The sequence below is a fragment of the Artibeus jamaicensis genome, unplaced genomic scaffold (genome assembly GCF_021234435.1).
Source record: "Artibeus jamaicensis isolate MK-2021 breed Jamaican fruit bat unplaced genomic scaffold, CSHL_Jam_final scaffold_537, whole genome shotgun sequence".
NCBI classification, from domain to species: Eukaryota; Metazoa; Chordata; class Mammalia; order Chiroptera; family Phyllostomidae; genus Artibeus; species Artibeus jamaicensis.
In genome coordinates, this window is record NW_026522047.1 from 1,538,282 (window position 1) to 1,556,821 (window position 18,540).

General features: G+C 60.2%; 1 protein-coding gene across 2 annotated transcripts in view; it reads right to left on the reverse strand.

Moving 5' to 3' along the window:
• Window positions 1–18,540, reverse strand: part of PTDSS2 (phosphatidylserine synthase 2) — a 27,314-nt gene continuing 8,774 nt past the window's right edge. The window contains exons 3-12 of one of the 2 annotated variants that reach the window (XM_037163088.2): window positions 14,291–14,373; window positions 10,950–11,017; window positions 2,799–2,933; window positions 2,416–2,466; window positions 2,044–2,157; window positions 1,788–1,906; window positions 1,335–1,449; window positions 1,121–1,230; window positions 857–1,042; window positions 1–722 (exon numbers count right to left, since the gene is read on the reverse strand). In XM_037163088.2, coding sequence (XP_037018983.2) covers window positions 581–722; window positions 857–1,042; window positions 1,121–1,230; window positions 1,335–1,449; window positions 1,788–1,906; window positions 2,044–2,157; window positions 2,416–2,466; window positions 2,799–2,933; window positions 10,950–11,017; window positions 14,291–14,373 — 1,123 coding nt within the window. In that variant the 3' untranslated portion in view covers window positions 1–580. Of the gene's footprint in view, window positions 723–856; window positions 1,043–1,120; window positions 1,267–1,334; window positions 1,450–1,787; window positions 1,907–2,043; window positions 2,158–2,415; window positions 2,467–2,798; window positions 2,934–10,949; window positions 11,018–14,290; window positions 14,374–18,540 lie in introns of both variants that reach the window. The other variant, XM_037163087.2, reaches the window with a different exon arrangement.

Sequence of the window (18,540 nt, forward strand, 5' to 3'; positions counted from 1 at the left end):
CTCAGACCACCGCGGGTTTATTTGTTCCTTTTGCTCGTGGAGATGACCATCAGCTTGTGGCCAGAAACCTCAGGACCCTTACTTGTGACCGTGGGCACTGGGCCTTGGAGTTTCTGACCCAATGCCTGCCCGGAGACCTCTTCCTCTGTCCACACCCTTTTCTGGTCGGCAGGGCTGGAGGGAAGGGTCCTGAGAGGACGGCTCAGGGCCACAGTTCAGACCCATCCGTCTTGGTCGTCTCGGGAGTCGGAGGGTCATGCCAGTGACACGTGGCCGGGGGCGCAGCAGGGGCCAGCAGCGCTACGGGCCATGCCCTCTGGGTGCCAGGGCTTGGCAGGGCCCAGAGGCTGACCGTGCAGACAGCGGACCGCTGCCCCAGGACAAGCACCAGCCCTGCCTGCCAGCCTGAGCAGCCTCTGGAGCCAGAAGCACAGAGCACAGACGTGCACACCAGCCAGGACAGGGCCCCCCCTGCCCCCTTCGGAGCAGGCTGTGAGCTGGAGCAGAGAGGCCGGCAGAGGCTCCTGGCGGCAACCAAAGGAGGAGGGACAGCGGGCCTGGTCCCTGGTGGGCGGGCAGGTCAGTGCAGAGCCTGCGTCACTGCCCTTGGGGCCTCGGAGGGCCCAGGTGGGCACCCGTCCTTGCTGTCCACAGCGGTGCCCTGGTCGCTGCTGCCCTGCTGCTTCTGCCGCCGGGTTTCCTTGTACCGCAGGGTGATGTCCCTGGGGGGAGGGGCGGTGTGTCACCCAGCAGCTGGCAGAGGCCTCTGAGCCCACCCTGCGTGGCTGAGGCAGGGAGCACAGAACCCCCAAGACCCCGGTGCCAGTGTCCCCCACCCTGGGGTGGCGGCCCTCACCGCAGGAAGAAGCGCCAGACGGTCCAGGTGAGCACGAGCACGGAGCCGAGCGTCCAGCACTGGGTGATGTAGAAGGGCAGGGACAGCGTGAGCGTGTGTGGGTCGTACTTGACCACGATGAGCAGCTCCGTGGCGGTGATGGCGGCCACCAGCCAGGCCTGCTGGCCCAGCTTCTTGTGCGGCTTCCTGTGGGGTGGGGGGGAGCACGTGGGGAAGGGCGCCCTGACCCGCCAGCCCCACCTGCCGCCCCAGCCCGAGTCTCACGGGTCGTCCATGAAGTCGTAGATCTCCCGCATGGCCACGCCGCCCACGTTCACCAGGAACACCAGCCGCAGCAAGACCAGGTAGTGCTCAGGGGGAAGCCATAGCACGAACTTCAGGTAGAACGTGTTCAGCTCTGCCAACAGAAACTGCGGGCAGGAGGGTGGGCGGCGAGCCCCATGCCCGGTGGGCGCGCGCAGGAAGCTGCTGGCCTTACCACCAGGATGATGCCGCACACGGCCAACCAGCGGCGCAGGCTGGAGGCCGGCTTCCATTCGAAGCGGACCCAGCTGTAGGGCGTGAACTGGAAAGCAATCCTCTTCATCTTGCCCCTGGAGCCGGGGGATGGGGGGGTCAGCAGGGTCTGGTCCCATGACCTGCCCTCAGGCACCATGACGGGTGGGAGAGGAGACCCCACTCCCCAGCAGCCCCCCAGGTCTTTTCCAGAGCCGTTTCCCTCTTGAAATCAAAGTGAACAGGACAGAGCCGGCAAACGCTCTGAAGGGCCCCCCTGGAGGGCCTTTGGGGAGAAAATGCTGGTCAGATGGGGCTGGCGGACGCCCGGCCACTGTGAGGGCCTTGGCGGGGTCCCCACAGGCTGCCCAGGGGCCCCCTCCAGGATCCACGCTGATGCCCAGGGCCCCTGGAGTGGGGCGCTCGGGAGACGTACTTGTAGGTCGGAATGTTCCAGAGGCCCTGCCACTTGTACGTCTTCAGGGACAGCCACTCGAGGGTCTTCATGCCGCAGTAGATGCCCAGCCCGTTGCAGACCAGCACGTCCATGATCCACTGGGGGGAGCAGGCGCCGTGGGCCCTGCAGCTCCGTCCGGCCCCCCCAGGGGACCCTGCACCCACATCCCCCTCCCTGAGTGCGGGGACAGGCCCGGGTCAAGCCCCCCCACCCTGCCCCTCACCCTGCGACCTACGTGGTCCCACCAGCACTCGCTGAAGTTGGGCAGTTGGTGCTCCAGGCTGTACTCCAGGAACTCGAACATGACGCTCACCACCGTGCACGCCCACCAGTCCCGGATCATGAGGGTCTGTGGGCGCGTGCGGCCCGTCAGAGGCCTCGGGGTCTCTCCGATGTCCTCCCAGCCACCAGATGGCAAGGCCGGGTGCGTGGGGACCCCACCCACGGCTCCCAGGCAGCCTCACGAGCCCTCTGCACCGCGGGCTCAGGCCAAGCTGTGGCCCCCAGGCCTCCCACAGCTCAGCCCACACTGCAGGGCAAGCAGCAGTGGCCCCGGAGGACAGGCCAGCTGTGAACCGGGCGCCTGCTGCCGGCGGGCTCGCCTTACCTTCAGGTACCAGCCGATGAAGTGCGCAGGCACGAAGCCGTCCAGCTTGTCCTGCGGGCGGGAGCCGAACATGGGCCTTGCACGCGCCCTGCCCCGGGCAGCCCCGCAGCCCGCAGTCCTCCGGGCCCCCGGGGCCGACCTCCCCAGCAGCCGCTCACTGCCGCTGCCACTCCCCCACCCCCAGGACCCAGCGATGACCCAAGGTCTCGTGCACAAGTGTCGTGGTGTGTGTGGATGGCATTCCCTATCCCAGAGGACGGCAGGGTGCCCCTCCCGTGGGGGTCCGCCTCGCCATGCGGGGACACGGGTGCCAGGAACACCCAGCACAGGGGACCCCTCCACACAGCACCCGGGCCCCGCCCCACCCTCCGGCGGGTCCTCACCCAGACGTTGTGGAAGGGGTCCGTCTTGTTCTCCGCATCGTAGATGAGGCAGTTCCCCCCATAGTCCCTCTCCGGCAGAGGGACCCCCAGCCTCGGGTCCACATACTTCAGAAACTGACGGCCGTCCTGGACGGTCTGCAAGGCCGGCACCTTGGTCAGGGGGCCGCACCCTGCCTTCACTGTCCCCCGCGGCTGCACTCGGGGACGGTCTGTGGTGCAGACAGCACTTCCACCGACCATGTGGCCGACGTGCCAGCGCCCCCTCGGGGCTGAGCAGACTGGGAGTCCTGGAGATGCTCAGCACCCCCAGAAGACCACGCCCTGTGGGGTCTCGGGTGTGCCTCCCGTGGGAGGGGCAGGGGTCTCAGCTCCCATGCGCCGGGACGGCTTTGCCAGACACACAGACTCCAATGCTAGCAAACCTGTGCCCTGGTGACAGAGGAGGGCACCCCCACTCGCCCCAGTCCCAAGTAGCAGCTGGGGGGACAAAGCAGGGAGGCGGCACCCAGACCTGTGCCTGTCACAAGGCCCCACCCCTCACTCGGGGGCTTTGGAAGTGTCTCTCAGATGGTGACATGACACATAATTGAAGCTCCCGTACGTGGCAGTAACCCCAGCACCTGAGGGTAAGAAGGGCCGTCGGAGTCATTGGTTGGTCAGCAAGTGGACAGATCTCTAGATACTCAACACTCGAATGTGGAAAATTGGACAAACGGGAGGCCTCTCTGTCTGGACACCCAAGGGCGACGCCACCCTGGGACTGCAGACTGTGACGCTCACTCTGCAAAAGCCAGTGAGGCCTTCACCCTGGGCCTTCCCGGGTTGGTGCAGCTCCCAAGGGCAGACAGGCCGCAGCCGGAGAGGAGGCAGGTGCAGGGAAGGAGGGCGGGGCAGTAACTACATTCGTGGACACACGGACACACTGCTCAGCACACCCACGGCCCCCTGCTGAGCCCCGAGGAGCCGCAGAGCCCGGACACCCCGGGCCAAGGAGCGAGTCTCAGCCCCAAGCCCTTCCCCCACGGACGGACCAGGGCTCCTGGAGAGATGGCTGGTGCCACCCGGCAGGGCTTGCCCAGGAGAGGCCCGGAATGTGTTCTGGCACCAGAAAAAAGGGAGGTGCTCAAAATTATGAGTCAAAACAGCCTTGGGAGTGTAGCTCGGCTGGTTGGAGCACCATCCAAACGGCTGCAGATTAGATTCCCAGTCAGGGCACGTGCCTGGGTGTAGGTTCAGTCCCTGGTCCGGGCGTGTATGAGAGACAACCAGTTGCTTCTCTCTCTCTCCCTCCCTTCCCCTCTCTCTAAAATCAATAAGCATGTCCTCAAGTAAGGATTGAATAAAAGAAAAAACAACCAAGACAAACAAACAAAGTGAAACCCACAGACGGCGGGGGGGGGGGGCACGTGAGATGTGCGGGAGCCCAGCGGGCGCCCCCAGCAGCCAGAGCGGCCTGACCGACAGAACCAGTAACGTTTCGGGTGGGGACCCGAAGTGTGACGCAGCAGCCCACACACCCAACACCAGGAACGGGTGGAGAAGAGGCACGTCTCCCACACACGAGGCTGCTCCCTGCCCAGGGAGGGTGGGGCGTGCTATGCGGACGGCCTCCCAGCACGCCCCGGGGGAGGGGGGGACCTGATGCGGGGGGGGGGGGGTTAAGGAGGCTGGGACAGTGACAAGTCCTGTCGGCCGCTGGCACCTCCAGGCCAGTCAGATTGTGACAAACACAGCAGACAAACCCCCAGTGAACCTGGCGCCAGGACCCAGAGAAGACAGATGACAGCGTGGGAACACAGCGCAAGACCCTCACCAGCGCCAGCGTCTGAACAGCCTCGCTCATCCCGACCCCAAGGCTCAGCCCAGCAACGCCGAGTCAGTGTGACACATGGTGTCCGTGAGGGAACGGACCCCCAGGATCACTTCATCTGACACACAGAAGCATTTGACAAAATCCGACACCCTTTCGTGACAAACACACTCAACACATTAGGAAGAGAGAACGCCCTTCGCCCGAGAAGGGTGCCTACAGAAAGCCCGCGGTGGGCAGCAGCTCCGTGGCGAGGACGGGGGCTCTGCCCCCAGAAGCCAGGACGCGGCGGGTCTGGGCAGCCCCCAGTCCTGGCTGAGGCCACCTGGGGCGAAACAGTGGGGAAGAGGTAGGCACCCGTGAGGCGGTAGACAGCGCTGGAAGAGCTCTGACTGGAGCTTCCCGGTTGCCAGGACACGCCTGCTGGCACTCGGGTGGGGCGAGGAGCACACCCAGGCAGGCAGGAGGACGGAGACGGGTCTCCCCCACGACTCGGCAGCCCTGAGCCCGGCCGGGTCACACCGCCAGCTGTCCAGCATCACAGGAAACACGGTGCTGGTGTGGGGGGGGGGAGCCCTTGGAGTCCCGTGTATGGTCTCCACTGTCTGGGGAAGAAGGCCTGAAACTGGGGAGTGGGGGACAGGGGCCACAGTGCCCGAAGCAGCAGCCCAGAGATCACCTTGGGTCACAGCCCCAACTTGGAGGAACTGCCTCCTGTCCTGCATCTGTCTGACAACAGGACAAACAAACAAGTCTGGAGCAAGAGAAGGATCCGGGCTCACAGACCCACACACGCACACCTGAGTTTAGGTACTCACGTCCCCTTTGCTGCGCCTGCCCCCCCCCCCCAAGCCAGCACCGTATTGACCCATTAATCAGTGTGTAACTGTGCTACTGCCTCCGTCCAAATGCATGAGTCCTCAGAACAAAGGATGTGCCCTCTTGGCCACACGGGGGATTGCCACCCTGTCTTTCAGCCACCCTTGTTTTTGTCCTGAGCCTATACCCCTCACCCCTCACCCTGGCTAGGTCTGTTCTCTTCCATGGAACGGATCACTAATAAACTCTGAATTTATGCGAACAGTCGCTGACCTGTAATTCCCTCTTTTTTTAAGATTACATTTGTTTATATTTATTTTTAGAGAAGTGAAGGGAGGGAGAAGGACAGAGAGAAACATCAATGTGTGGCTGCCTCTCGCATGGCCCCCACTGGGAACTGGCCTGCAACCCAGGCCTGTGCCCTGACTGGGAATCAAACCTGCAACCCTTTGGTTCACAGCCCATGCTCAATCCACTGAGCTACGCCAGCCAGGGCTGATCTGTAATTCTATTTTTTTTTAATTTTAAGATTTTATTTATTTATTTATCTTTAGATGGGAAGGAGAGAGGGAGAGAAACATCAATGTACGGTTGCCTTTCGTGCATCTCCTGCTGGAAACTGGCCTGCAGGGAAGCAGCCTGCAACCCAGGCATGTGCCCTGGCTTGGGAATCGAACTGCAATCCTCTGGTTCGCAGGCCTGTGCTCAATCCACTGAGCTACACCAGCCAGGGCCCTGATTCTTTACATGTAAGAAAAGCCAGGTCTCTCCCGTCAACACTGGGTGGACAGGAAGACAGAACCCTGGCTCCGTGCACAGGACATGACCCGGTACCCAGAAAACGCTCAGAAACCCTCCAGGACAGCAGCAACAACAGAACCGTCGGAATAAACAAGTCCGGCAAGGTTTCGAAACACGAGATTGATGCGCGACAACAGCCACGTCTCTACACACGGACAGTGACCAGGCCCACAATGAAACAGAACCAGTCCCGTCACAGGAGCAGCGTGAACACGCTCAGGAACCACAGGGCACCGCTGCAGCAGCCGAGGACGGAACAAACAGGAAGGCCCCTGCTCCTGCCTCGGAGGGCCACCCGGCCAGGCACTGCACCTGACCTGCCGCCACAGAAGTGAACAAGGCGACCCTACGAGGACCATGCAAATGCAGGAGACCTCTCGGGATCAAAACCACCCTGCAAAACAGGGGCAATCGCTTCCCAACCCCACATCCCACGGGAGGGACACTGGATCAAGGCCTGGCCAGTGCTCCTCAAGACCGTCCAGGGAACTAAGCAGGGAACACCCAGTAACAACCACAACCCCAGTGGGCCTGGGGGGGCGTGACCCTAAAGGTTTCGGGATCCCGGGGACTCGCGTGTGGATCCTGAGAAAGACACCTTCTAAGAAGGGCTCTCGGTCATTAACGAGGCTAAAAACCAACCGACCAGCGACCCCACCCCGAGCTTTGCAGCGGGCTGCACTGGGGCCTCCCACGTGACCCAGCTTTGGCGAGCAGGTGGCACTGCTGCCCCCAGCCCAAAGCAGATGTCCTGGAACCCTGTTTAAGTCGATGGGACTGAGGCTTTCCCCATCCAATCCAAGCTATGCAGCTCTGCCCAATCAGAGTGGCTCTACCCTGACCAATCAGCATGATGCCTTTGGACCATTCCAACTACAGATTTGGAGCCTTCATTTGCAAGAGGATGGACCAATCGGGGACCAGGGCGGGGACTGCAGTCCCAAGAAGCCAGCTCTCTCCGGCTCTAAGTCCCTTGCCTTCCGCACCATGGGCTGGGGCTGCCTCGCTGCTGGGCTGTGCCCTTAAGGTGTCCGTCCCTCCAGGGCAGAATGAGCCTTTTGGCCAGAGAGGAGCCTGATCTCATGGCCCTGCTGTGGGCCCCACTGCGGCCTAAGCCTGCTGTTTGCATTGAATCATCTTCTTCTGCGCCGCACCCCACACTGGGGATCCCTCTGTGCTGAACTGGCACCAGCGGCCTGTGGCTGACAGGGAAGAATGGAGAGAATCTGAAAAACTATGGACTTTGGTTAATAACGAGGCACTCATATTGGTCCTTAACAGGAAACTGGGAACAGGATGTATAGGACCTCTCTGTACTAACTTTGTAATTTCGTTAATCTGTGTACTTAGATAAAAGTTTTATTTTAAGTAAATAAAACTTGTAATGAAAACATCAAAAGTCAAGCTGGTCTCCCAAGAAAACAGATGGCCCACGAGCACAAGAAGATGGTCAACATCAGGAACCGCCAGGGCAGTTTAAGTCAACGGCACGAACTACGACCCCGCCACTCGCCCCGGGAAGCTGGCTGCTGTCCAACAATAAAAAGTGAAATAAGGAAAAGTAAAATGACGTGTGTTGAAGAGGGGGCGGAGACACTGGACACTTGTGCACTGTGGGTGAAGTCGCAAAGTGGTGGACATGCTGTGGGGACCGGCACGGACGGAGGCTCCCCAGAGTTCAACGTGAAACTACCTTCCGACTTGGCGACCCCCCTGCGCACGGCCCAGGACCTGGGGGCAGCGGCTGTGGTGGACACCTGTGCACTCGCGCTGACAGCGTGTCCACAGCCGCCGAGAGGTGGGCGCGGCCAGTGTCTGTGGACAGGACGGACACGCGGAATGTGGCGGGTGCACGTGGTAGAGCATCGTCCACCCTTTGTGAGGGAGGGAACAACAACTCTGCTACAACGTGGAGGTGCCTGCGCCTGAGGGTATTATTTGGAGTGAAATGAGCCAGACACACAAGGACAGACCCTGCGTGACCCCCTCGCAGGAGGCCCCTGGAGGAGCCAGAGCCACAGAGATGGAAGTAGGACGGTGGGAGCCAGGGCTGGGGGCGGGGGAGTGTTTCGTGGGGAGTCAGTTTGGGAAGATGGGAAGTTCTGGAAATGATGGTGGTGAAGGTTGTTCAACTGCATGAATGTGCTCACTGCCACTGAACTCTGCGCCTAAAAATGAGGAAGGTGGGACACTGTAAAAACTCATTTATTTTAGAGAGAGGGGACGGGAGGGGGAAAGAGAGGTAAAGAAATGTCGATATGAGAAGCTGCCTTTCCTACGAGGCCTGACGGGGGACTGAACCCACGACCCAGGCGTGCATCCTGGGAATCGAACCGATGACCTTTCACTTTGCAGGAGGACACCCAGCCAACTGAGCCACACCAGTCAGGACAAGGTGGTAAATTTTACATTTTGTGTTTCTTACTAAAATTGAAACTATTCAAATGTTGAATGCACTGTAACAAAGCTAAAAAACTGCACAGAACTCTATGCGCACCCGTGAGCCTGTGAAACTGGTGACGAGGGCCAGCTCTCGTCACCAGTTTCCTGGTGTGGGACAGTCCTGTGTTTATGCAAAAAGTTCCCACTGGTACTGGGGTGAGGAGTGCCCGCGACCTCACAGTACAATTCTTCACAGCTTCTTGTGAATCTAGAATTAGTTCAAAACAAGACAATTCAAAAACTCTCAAAACGAAGATACAAATGTAACATCGAAAACTGTGAAACTTTCAGAAGAAAATAAAGAAGGGAATCTTGACATTGTGGTAGCAGAGACAACACCTCGGCCAGGACATCAGAACCTCGACCTGGGGAAGAAAGGATGACCACGGCTCCTGGAGAGGAAATCGCTTTTCCAGCTTGGGACCTTGGACCAGGACTGATGAAAAAGGAGCAATTTCTTTAACAGGCAAAGAACTTGAACACTTCACCAAGAGGAAGTCTGCCTGGCTCACACATGCCCGAGAAGTGGGTCACCACGACCAGCCACTGGGAAGTGTGACCAGACCCTGCTGCTCCCCTTAGAGGCTGGTAGGAAGTGTCTGGCGTCCGGAGCAGGCACCTGGAGCTCACTGGCTGCTGCTGGGAGGGCAAGTGGGTCGCTCAGGGGTGCAGCGGGCAGCCCCTCAAGGTCGGACTATGCCCAAAACGGCACCGCAGTGCAGCCCTGGCGCACACAGGAGCCGGGGAGGGGCGCTCACAGCCCTCAACTAGAAAAGGTCTCTCAACATCTGCCACAGGGACAGACTGGCACAGCCATGCCAGGGATGGGTGCATAGCAACAGAAAGGACCAGGAGGTTGACCACACACACGCTGGCTGCATTTCAGAGACATCCACGGTCACACCGGGTACAGTTCACAGGAGACTGCAGGACAAAGCTGTGGTGACGGAAGGAGAACAGCCGCTGGTCAGCAGCCTCTGGGGGTCACCAGGGCACCTGGGAAACGGGACTGTCCTACTTGTGGTGTTTACACAAAATGAGCAGGTGTTAAAATTCACAGAACTGTATGCCTACCCCCCAAAATACAATTTACCACGTGACCACAACCCTCGAGTGTCACACACTGACAGATTTCTGAGACTGAACCGTCACTGAAATGGTGTTTGTTAAGTCAGACAGAACCAGGAAATTAGCAAAACAGGCCCCATGGCAACAAATCCTGGCCCAGTATCTGCTAAGGACCCGTGCTTCCAATCTCCCCGACCATCTCGCAGAGGGGACGCCAGGAGGGAGCAAGCACAGGACAGCACAGCAGGCCAACCAGAAGCGAAGTGCCCAGTGAGGCCGGGCCCCAGGTCCGCCTGAAGCGCTCGGAGCACGCGTGCCGGGGCCGGACGTGCGGCCATCGGCTGCTGCAGCCCTGGCCCAGGTCTGGGGCTGCTGCCACTGTGGCAAAGGCGGCCCACCCGGTGTCCCCAGGGAGCCAGGCAGCCCGCCCTGGAGGCTGCCAGGGCCAGGCCCACACAGCACCACCTGCACCGTGAGATCCGGGCCCCGAGCTGCACACTCAGATCGGAGTCTGCAGAAAGTTGGTGTTCTGGTCACCCCACGATCGGACCCTTCCGCAGGTCCCTGCACAGCCTCCGCCCACTTGTGCTGGCGTTCAGCCTTACTGTGGACCTTGAGAAGGACTCCTGAGGTTAACTGGGCAGGGCTCGGGGCCAGCCTAGAGCCACGGTGCGCAGGGGCCTCCCTGGCAGACTGAGCCTGCGGCCTCAGCACTGGGCCGCCCCTCCCACAGGCAGGCTGAGACCTGCCCCGTGCCCCTGAAGCCTCGTGGCTATACCTCATTTGCATTATACTGACCAATCAGAGCAGCTTCATAACCACCAATCAGGACACATAACACTGACCACGCTATTTGGACCAATCAGGCAGTGCAAATCTGGATTCCTCGTTTACATAGAAACGCACCAATCAGGAAGCAGGGCAGGAATTCCCTGTATAAAAGGCAGCTTCCCATCATCTTCAGGACACATGCTTTCTTTCTGTTCCCTTTAAGGTTCCTTTCCCCCAGTTCACTAGCTGTTCATGTGAGTAAAGTCACCCCTCAGCACTGTCTTCCACACACTGACTGTGGGCATTTGTGGGCATTTGTTCACAGCTCTGGAGGGGCTCACGTGCAAAGCCTTCTCAGTCACCTTGCACTTAGGGCGGGGGTGGGCGCGACCACATCCTCACTTAAGACTGTGGCCTACCCCAGGGAGAAAAGCACTCACCTGGAAGAGGATGAAGATGAGGAAGAGCTCGTAGACCACGCTGACGCACAGCCAGAACCTCCAGTACGCTACAAAGACAGAGCACAGCGTCAGGGCCCAGCCGCCAGGCCCGGCAGAGACTGGACAGAGCGCGGCCGGACTCGGAAGTGAGCGCAGCTGCTCTCAGAGGCTCTGCCCTCCTTGTCTTCCACTCCGGTCCCTAACACTTTGTTTTTCCCCCGCCTCGCCTGGCAGCACAGAGACAGGCACTGCCCTGTGTTTACCTGCTGCGTCTCTAACCCTCAACGCTGGGCTGCAGGAGGTTTGGGTGGATAGCTTTTTGTTGTGTCAGCCCAAGTCTTCTAATGCTGGTAGGGCACGTTTTTACCACAAAGGAGTGCGAAATGTCATTTTTCTGCACTTGGGAGGATCAACTTTTTTCTGATGCTGAGCCAGCCCTGAGTTTCTGGGCTGCACCCAGCCTGGTCACCATGACCTGCTTCGGGGGACTTCTGCAGCTTCAGTCACAACACCTGGGAACTCGTCCCTGTGGTGATGGTGTCAATCGATGCTCGAAGCTGCTAAGAGCAGACCCTGAGTGTGCCCATCACCAGAACAACTGATCGCGTGAGGTGAGGGAGGCGGTGATGGTTTCCCAGTGTGTGCGTGTATCAAGTCTCCACGTCACACGCCTGCAACGCCTGGGACTCACGCGTGCTGGGCACTTACCAGGGCTTCTCCCTCTACCAGCTGCCTTCCACTCTGTGCAGCGGAAGCTGTTTTCGCTGTGGGGTGAGGTGGCCTAGAACTAATCTGAAATGCAAATGATAACTTGGGCCTCCCAAGAATCTTGATGATCCTGTTTAATGAAGGCCCAAGACTAGTTTCCCTTTGCTAACATTAGTCTAGGGAAACCTCAGGTTCTCCATGCACAGCGCCCCCAGCCGGGGGTGGGGCAGGGTCCCAGTCAGGGGCGATGGCTCTGCAGTGCGGGCCCCTGGGAGTCTCTAGGGCCAGCCCAGCACCCTCAGGGGCCTGTGCTTCGTTTCATCTGCCGGAGGGCAATCGGCCAGGAGGTACTGGTGGGCGGAGGCAGGTTGACACTTGTGAGCCCACGAGAGGGTTCACCTCGCATCACTACTGTCTTGTTCGTGCTGCAGCTGCAGCCGCCCTTTGCCCACTCCGTATGAGAAGCCAGCCCAGCACAGGCGGAAAACACCAGCACGGTGGGTTCTCAGGAAAGTCTGTGGATGCGGTCCCAGGGCTGGGGACCCACAGCTGGGGACGGGACATGCTCGGAACAGTCCCCGTGGTCCGAGGGTTGCTGCAGGCAGCTGAGAGGTCCCTGGGAGACGGGGCCTCCCTGCCCGCAGGTGCTCCCCACAGCGCGCAGAACAAGTGTGAAGGTGCCTCCTTCCACACCGCTGCCTGCCATCCTTGTGTCCCCCCAGACAGGGGGCAACCTCAGAGTCCCTGAGGCCTTGTAGTGCCTGCCAGGGTCTGACAGGCTCAGCTGTCCCCCCACATGTTCACCAAAGGAGGTTGGTCTCCCATCTCCCTGACTCAACCCACTCCCCACACTCTTACTTTCTTCCCAGACACGCATGCTGGCTGCCTCGACAGCCACGCCCTGGTTTGCCCCAGCTGTCGGAGGGAGCAGTGAGGAGGCAGCCCAGATCAGAGGGAGGCACCAGCTTCCAGAGGAAGCAGAGCCCAGGCGGCCAGCAGGGAGCTGCACCCCATGGTGCCCCCTCTGTGGAGGCAGAACACCCCTCCCACTGTCCCGCTTGGCAGGCGGCGCATGGGTTCGCCTGCTGGGAGAAGCTGGAGGGTTTCCTGCCAAGCCCCGGGCTAACAGGACGTCTAAAGGAAGTGCTCCAGGCTAGGTCACCAGACCTTTCCCAGTGAAGCTCCAAGCTCAGGCAGAGCCACTAAGCTAAAAGAAGGCCCAAGCAGGGCCCAGGTGGATGAGGGGCCGCCATCCCTCTGCGGGGGGAGCTGGCTTCAAGCTCCCACGCCTCGGAAAAGCCACCATGGCAGCCTTCAAAGATGACCAGCCTCCCACCATCTCCTGGAGCCATGGGCCAGGCGCTGGGACAGGCAGCTGCCCACTGGCCAGCTGGACCCGGCAGGGCCATCTGTCCCGATCCTACTTTATCAGCACCTGGGGCCCTCGAGGGACACTCCGTGCCTTCCACGACTGACCAGCTTCGGCTGGGCTTCCAGCCAGGCTTACTCTTTCCTCCACACTGATTCCACAAACCGACTGCACCCTGTCTGCACTGTGATTTCGGTGGCTTCAGACTGTCACACCCGGTCCCCACCACTCTGGTTCGGGCCCACTCCGTGCCGAGGCAGGACGGCGGGTGCAGGCCCCCGGCTCTCAGCATGGCCGTGCCCTGCCACCCGGGCTCTCGCTGCTGAGCACAGTGCTCGCCGGGCCTCGGACACGCCCCTTCCGGGGGCCGCTGGGGCCCAATCACGGCTCCGCCTCCCAGGCGCCTGCCAGACGGTGACCGGAGACGTGCACATGGGACGTGTGTGGAAGCCACAGCCACAACCAGAGACCTCTCACCGCACGGCACGTGGAGCTGGTCACGTTAATGGTGGTGCATTCAGATGATGGCTAAACAAGCAGCCGCTAAAAATCCAATCGTCAAATAAAAGACCAGCAAGTGCTTGTGTTACGGCTGAGGTGGAATATGCGTGACAGGAAACCACTCACATAACAGGACTCCAGTGTTCAAAGGTGTGTGCAGACATACACAAACACAGCGAGACTTAACAGTAGTTATTTCTTGTGAGTGGTATTTATTTTCACTTATAAGTATCTTCTGTACTCTCAAAGTTTTCTACAATGAATACTGTACACGCTCCTGTGAGAAAGAACATGCTACTGAACTGTGACCCTTCAGGGGAGCGGGGCGCGCCCTCCAGCCCCAGGACCCAGGGTCGGCAGGCCTCCCCGTAACTTCAGGGGCGGGGGACCCAGCCAGGACAACTCTGCAGACAGCGTTTGGATGGCAGGGTGGACGCCTCACACCTAAGGCCGAGCCACCCGCTGGGGCCCACCCGACCCCAACGGACAGCGCTGGGGGAACTCGTCTGCAGAAACAGCCCGAGGCAGACGGGTGGGCAGCCGAGAAGGCAAGGACGCTGCGGGACAGGGTGGGGAGCAGGACTTCCAGGCCTGACGGGGGAGGCGGGGGCGGGAAGAGGGACACACCCCTTGGCCTCCTCGGGTGGCGGGCGACAGTGAGGGTGGCTGGCCAGGGAGGGGAGGGCAGGACACGCACAGACAGAGCAACCGCTCAGAACAGACCTGCCACACGGGCACACACGCAAACAAAATGGCTAGTTACCTGGATGAGGTCTGGAAAATGGCCCGTCTTTAGCTTGTGTGACTCCAAAACATAAGAAAACCAAAATACTGGCCACAATACCTCTGCAAATAAAGAACAAACAGCCCCTCAGTGTGGGTCAGCGCAGGTCTGCATGGCTCCTGCCAGGAGACACCTCCAGGATGCCCACGCAGTGACAGTCCCGATCCCAGCGGGGCAGGGCAACTGGCAGCAGACCCCGGGGGACAGAGCTGCACGACCTGAGAGCAGGTGGGGCCGCCCGCCCACCCGGGCAGGCCCTACGGGAGAAGCCCCCTTGCCGGGGGCTGTGCGCTGTGCCCAGGTCACCACGGTGACGAGAGGGCTTCCTGGGTCAAGATGCCCAGCGCAGACCCACACGCACGCCTGCCGTAAGTTCAGCTGCTTTCTCCTGACTGGTCTCAGGTCCACTTTATCGTCAGTCCAGCCAGAAGAACTCCCCAGTTTAACCAGCCGGCCAGGGGCCGGGGGCGGCGGGCGGCTCCCAGCAGCCTCCCCGGCCTCCTCCTCCTGTTCTGCAGAAGTTCAAGGTGGAAAGGCCTCCCTCCGTCTTCTGAATTTAGATCAGCAGGTAAAAACGTCTGTGAGGCTGGCTTCTTGGGTGTGGCGACTCTTCCTGTGTCTGGGCCCCGCTGAGGGTCAGTGGCTGTGGGCCTCCCTCTACAGCCTGGGGAGGGTCTCCCTCCATCGAGTCCTGTGTCCCAGGAGCTTGGCTTCGCCTCTAGTCTCTACCCCCTGGAAGGTACGCCCAACGGGGTGCACCTGGTGGCCCGCTGAACAGACTGGGGGTCCCAGTGTCTTTTTCTGGCGGTGCCAGCTCTCACGGGAGTATGTCGTGAAAAACCTAGACCATAATGGCCTGTCGTCTCAACACACGTCACCTCACCGTCAGTGCCGGAACAGCCCCATTCCAGGAGTACTGCTGGGGCCACAGGCAGCCGGTCTGCGGCCAGAGGCGTCTCCTGCTTCGTGGCAACTGGAGACCCTGTGTGCAGGCCACCATCCGGCTGCCTGTGACGACGGCCTGCGCTGCATCCCCCTGGGGAGTGAGCTCCAGGCGTCTCCAAGGAAAGCTGCCTGGCTGAGGCTGCTGGAGGCGAGAGACCCTTCTGGTACCACCAGACAGGCAGAGACCCTGCGAAGAGGAGAAACCTTGGACCTGGGATATTGTTATAGGGCTCTCACCGTAACAGTGGTTTTATTGGTTCCCACAGGGAACCAATAAATAACTGCTGGAACCCAGTTATTTAAAAAATAAGTGCAAAGAAATATAACCGCGAGCCTTACAGACAGAAAGTGGCTCCGGAAGCCTCACGGCGTCTGCAGTCTCCGCTTCCGGATGCTGAGCAAACACCAGGTTGATTCACAAGAGAAAGGGGCAAATACTGGGAGGAGCCAAAGACAGCGCCCCTCCCACAGGGCGGGTCTGCAAGGTCACAGACGGGGGGCGGGGGTCACTGAAGTGGATGCGGCACCCACCACCCCAAAGGCTGGGCCGCGGGCACGTCCTGGAGCCTGGCGAGTCTGCCCTGCTCACGGGGTGAAGCGCCCAAGCCTGTGGGCGGAGTCACAGCGAGACGCCCCGGGACGGCAGTCGGATGGCTAATGAGGGGGAAGGGAGACAGAAGAACCAGGGTCCTGGGCCTTTTCCTGGGGCAGCAGGGCACAGACGGGCAAATCTGCAGAACCCACAAAGTGCGGACGCTTGGACAGTGGCCCCGGAACCCAGGGGGAGGCCTGGCTCGGCCCTGGCTGGAGGGGAAGAGCGCGGACTGACACAACTACGAGATCCAGGGGGCTTTCAACGGGCTTCGCGGGAAGAAGCTATGTCGTGTTGACCTGATTCCTGTGTGGGAACAGACGTGGTCTGGCTGGGGACAAGGTCCCCATACAGAATCATCAAACCAGAGCTGAACACAAAGTCTTTATGAGGCTACAGGGAGGAATATGGGAGCTGAAAAAACATTTAAGTAGCTTCATCAGAAGGTTTGTTACAAAACACTAGTGACAACCTCAGGGAATAAAAGGCACCTGAAACAGAGGCCATCGGCTGCAGGTGACCCCTTACTCCCCAGCCTCAGCACCAAGGGCCTAACCAGTCTCCTAAACCCAGGCTCCTGCCCAGAGCCCAGGGAAAGCAAGGGGAGACGAGACTCCACTGTCCCCTCCTCCCCAGTGCTGACCGACTGGTCCCTGACCCTTGCTCCCCGGAGGTGGCGGCTCCTGTGCACCGGGGCCTGGCCTGAGACCACACGGGTCCCTTCCTCTGTGCACGGGGACCCCTGTGGGAGAGAGGGCTCTGCTCCCTCTTGGGTCCACCAGAAGCACCTGCCATTTGTCTGGGCTGAAGCCTGGCGAGGCACGGGGGAGGGAGCGCCCGCTTCCCCAGCAGACGTTTGGGAAACCCTGGTAAACCGGGGGCTGCAGACCCGGAGCCTCACAGGGACGGCTTGAAGGCCCCTCCTGAAGTCACTACAAAACTGTGGCCTGGGAGAGGAGCTACTCAGGGGCACAAGGTCAGCCTGTGGTGTACTCAAGTCTCAGCCCAGTTCGGGGGAAGGCGGATTGCGTCCTGCCTCACAAACCTTCCTGAAGGCAGAAGTGCCCTCCAGAGGCGGTCCAAACCCACCTGCAGGCCGGAGACAGTAGGGCACGGAGGGAGACTTCTCGTGAAGCCACAGACTGCTGCTCGGCCCCGGGACTCCCTTGCCAAGGGCAGGTACAAAGACTGACCGCTGGCCCCAGACGGGCCCAGGGGCCTCTGTTTGCACCTGCGCTGCCCCCGTGTGCCGTGGGGTGCTTTCTGCTCCGGAAGATACTACTGATTTGTAAAAGGCCTCCATTTATGGCCTGAACAAGCGCTCACATAAAGTTATCAGAAATGGGACAGGGACTGACGCACACACTTTCAGGACCTGAACGGAAGCTTCGGGCATGTGCTTCCCCATCAGACCCTGTGTGACCCTTTCATTCTACCTGGGCTTCTCAGCTAAGTTCACGGTATCTGTGTTCCAAATCTGTCAGCAAGAAAAGTGATTTTGGTAACATTTTCGTAAGTAGCCCTGGCTAGTGTGGTTCAGTGGATTGAGTGCTGGCCGGCAAACCAAAAAGGTTGCTGGTTCGATTCCCGGTCACGGCGCAGGGCTGTGGGCCAGATTCCTGGTTGGGGGCAGGAGAGAGGCAGCCTATCAAAGTATTTCCTGCACGTCAACGTTTCTCTCCCTCTCTTTCTCCCTTCCTTCCCCCCTCTAAAAACAAATAAAAATAGAATTTTAAAAAGCTACAGTAACAACAATAACAGAGAAAACAACTATGTTTACCAGAAAAATAGAGACTGTTTTGGCTTACAACACGGGGGAGGCGTGGACCCGCATTCCTGCTGGTCGCGGCCTTTGTCCTGAGTGGGTCAGAGAACTCGGGGCGAACTGGACAGGAGAGAGAGACCTGTGAGAAGTCTGAGGAAGGCCCTGCGCACGGCCCGCTGGACCGGGCCCAGCAGGGGTCTCCCACGGCGTCACCATCACCTGCCGAAGGGCAAAGACTGCCCACTGGTCTGCTCCCGAGAGGTCGCTGTGACTTGTACTCTGCGCAGGGGCCTCTGCCCCCTCCCCCCGTTCTCCTTCCTGTCCACCTGCAGTCTCCCCAGATTTGAGTCAGAGCAGCCGAAGGAACCCAGGAGGGCGGAGTGTCCGGAGCCTGCTTGTCCGTCACCGACTGAGGACATCGCGGTTCTGCCAGCTGCTGGCAGCCTCGAGTGAAGCTGCCGTCGGGACTTGTGTGCAAGTGGCCGTGAGTTTCCGACCCACTCGGACACACACCCAGGAGCACGACGTGGCGAGACTGTGGTTCCCTGCAGCGGCGTGGGAGGGTCCTGCTCGGCGTGGGAGGGTCCTGCTCGTGGCCCGCCCGTGCGGGGGGGGGGGGACCGCGGTGTTTTTAAGGGTTCCAGTGGGTGCGTGGGGGTGTCTCAGTTTTATTTTGCGTTTCCCCGACGACAAGTATGCTTACTGGCCATCTGCACATCCTCCCTGGTGAAGCCCCTGCTCCACCCGACGCCCACTGCGAAGTCTGAAGGGTTCTCTGCGCGTCCTGTGCTCGTGCCCCTCGTCAGGTGTGTTCCAAAAGTGCCTGGTAGCAGCTTGCAGCTCGTCTTTTCTTGTTTTCATGGGCTCAGTCATACACTCGAACACACGTCTCGATACTAATATGTAAATGTCCTGATGTCACCGACA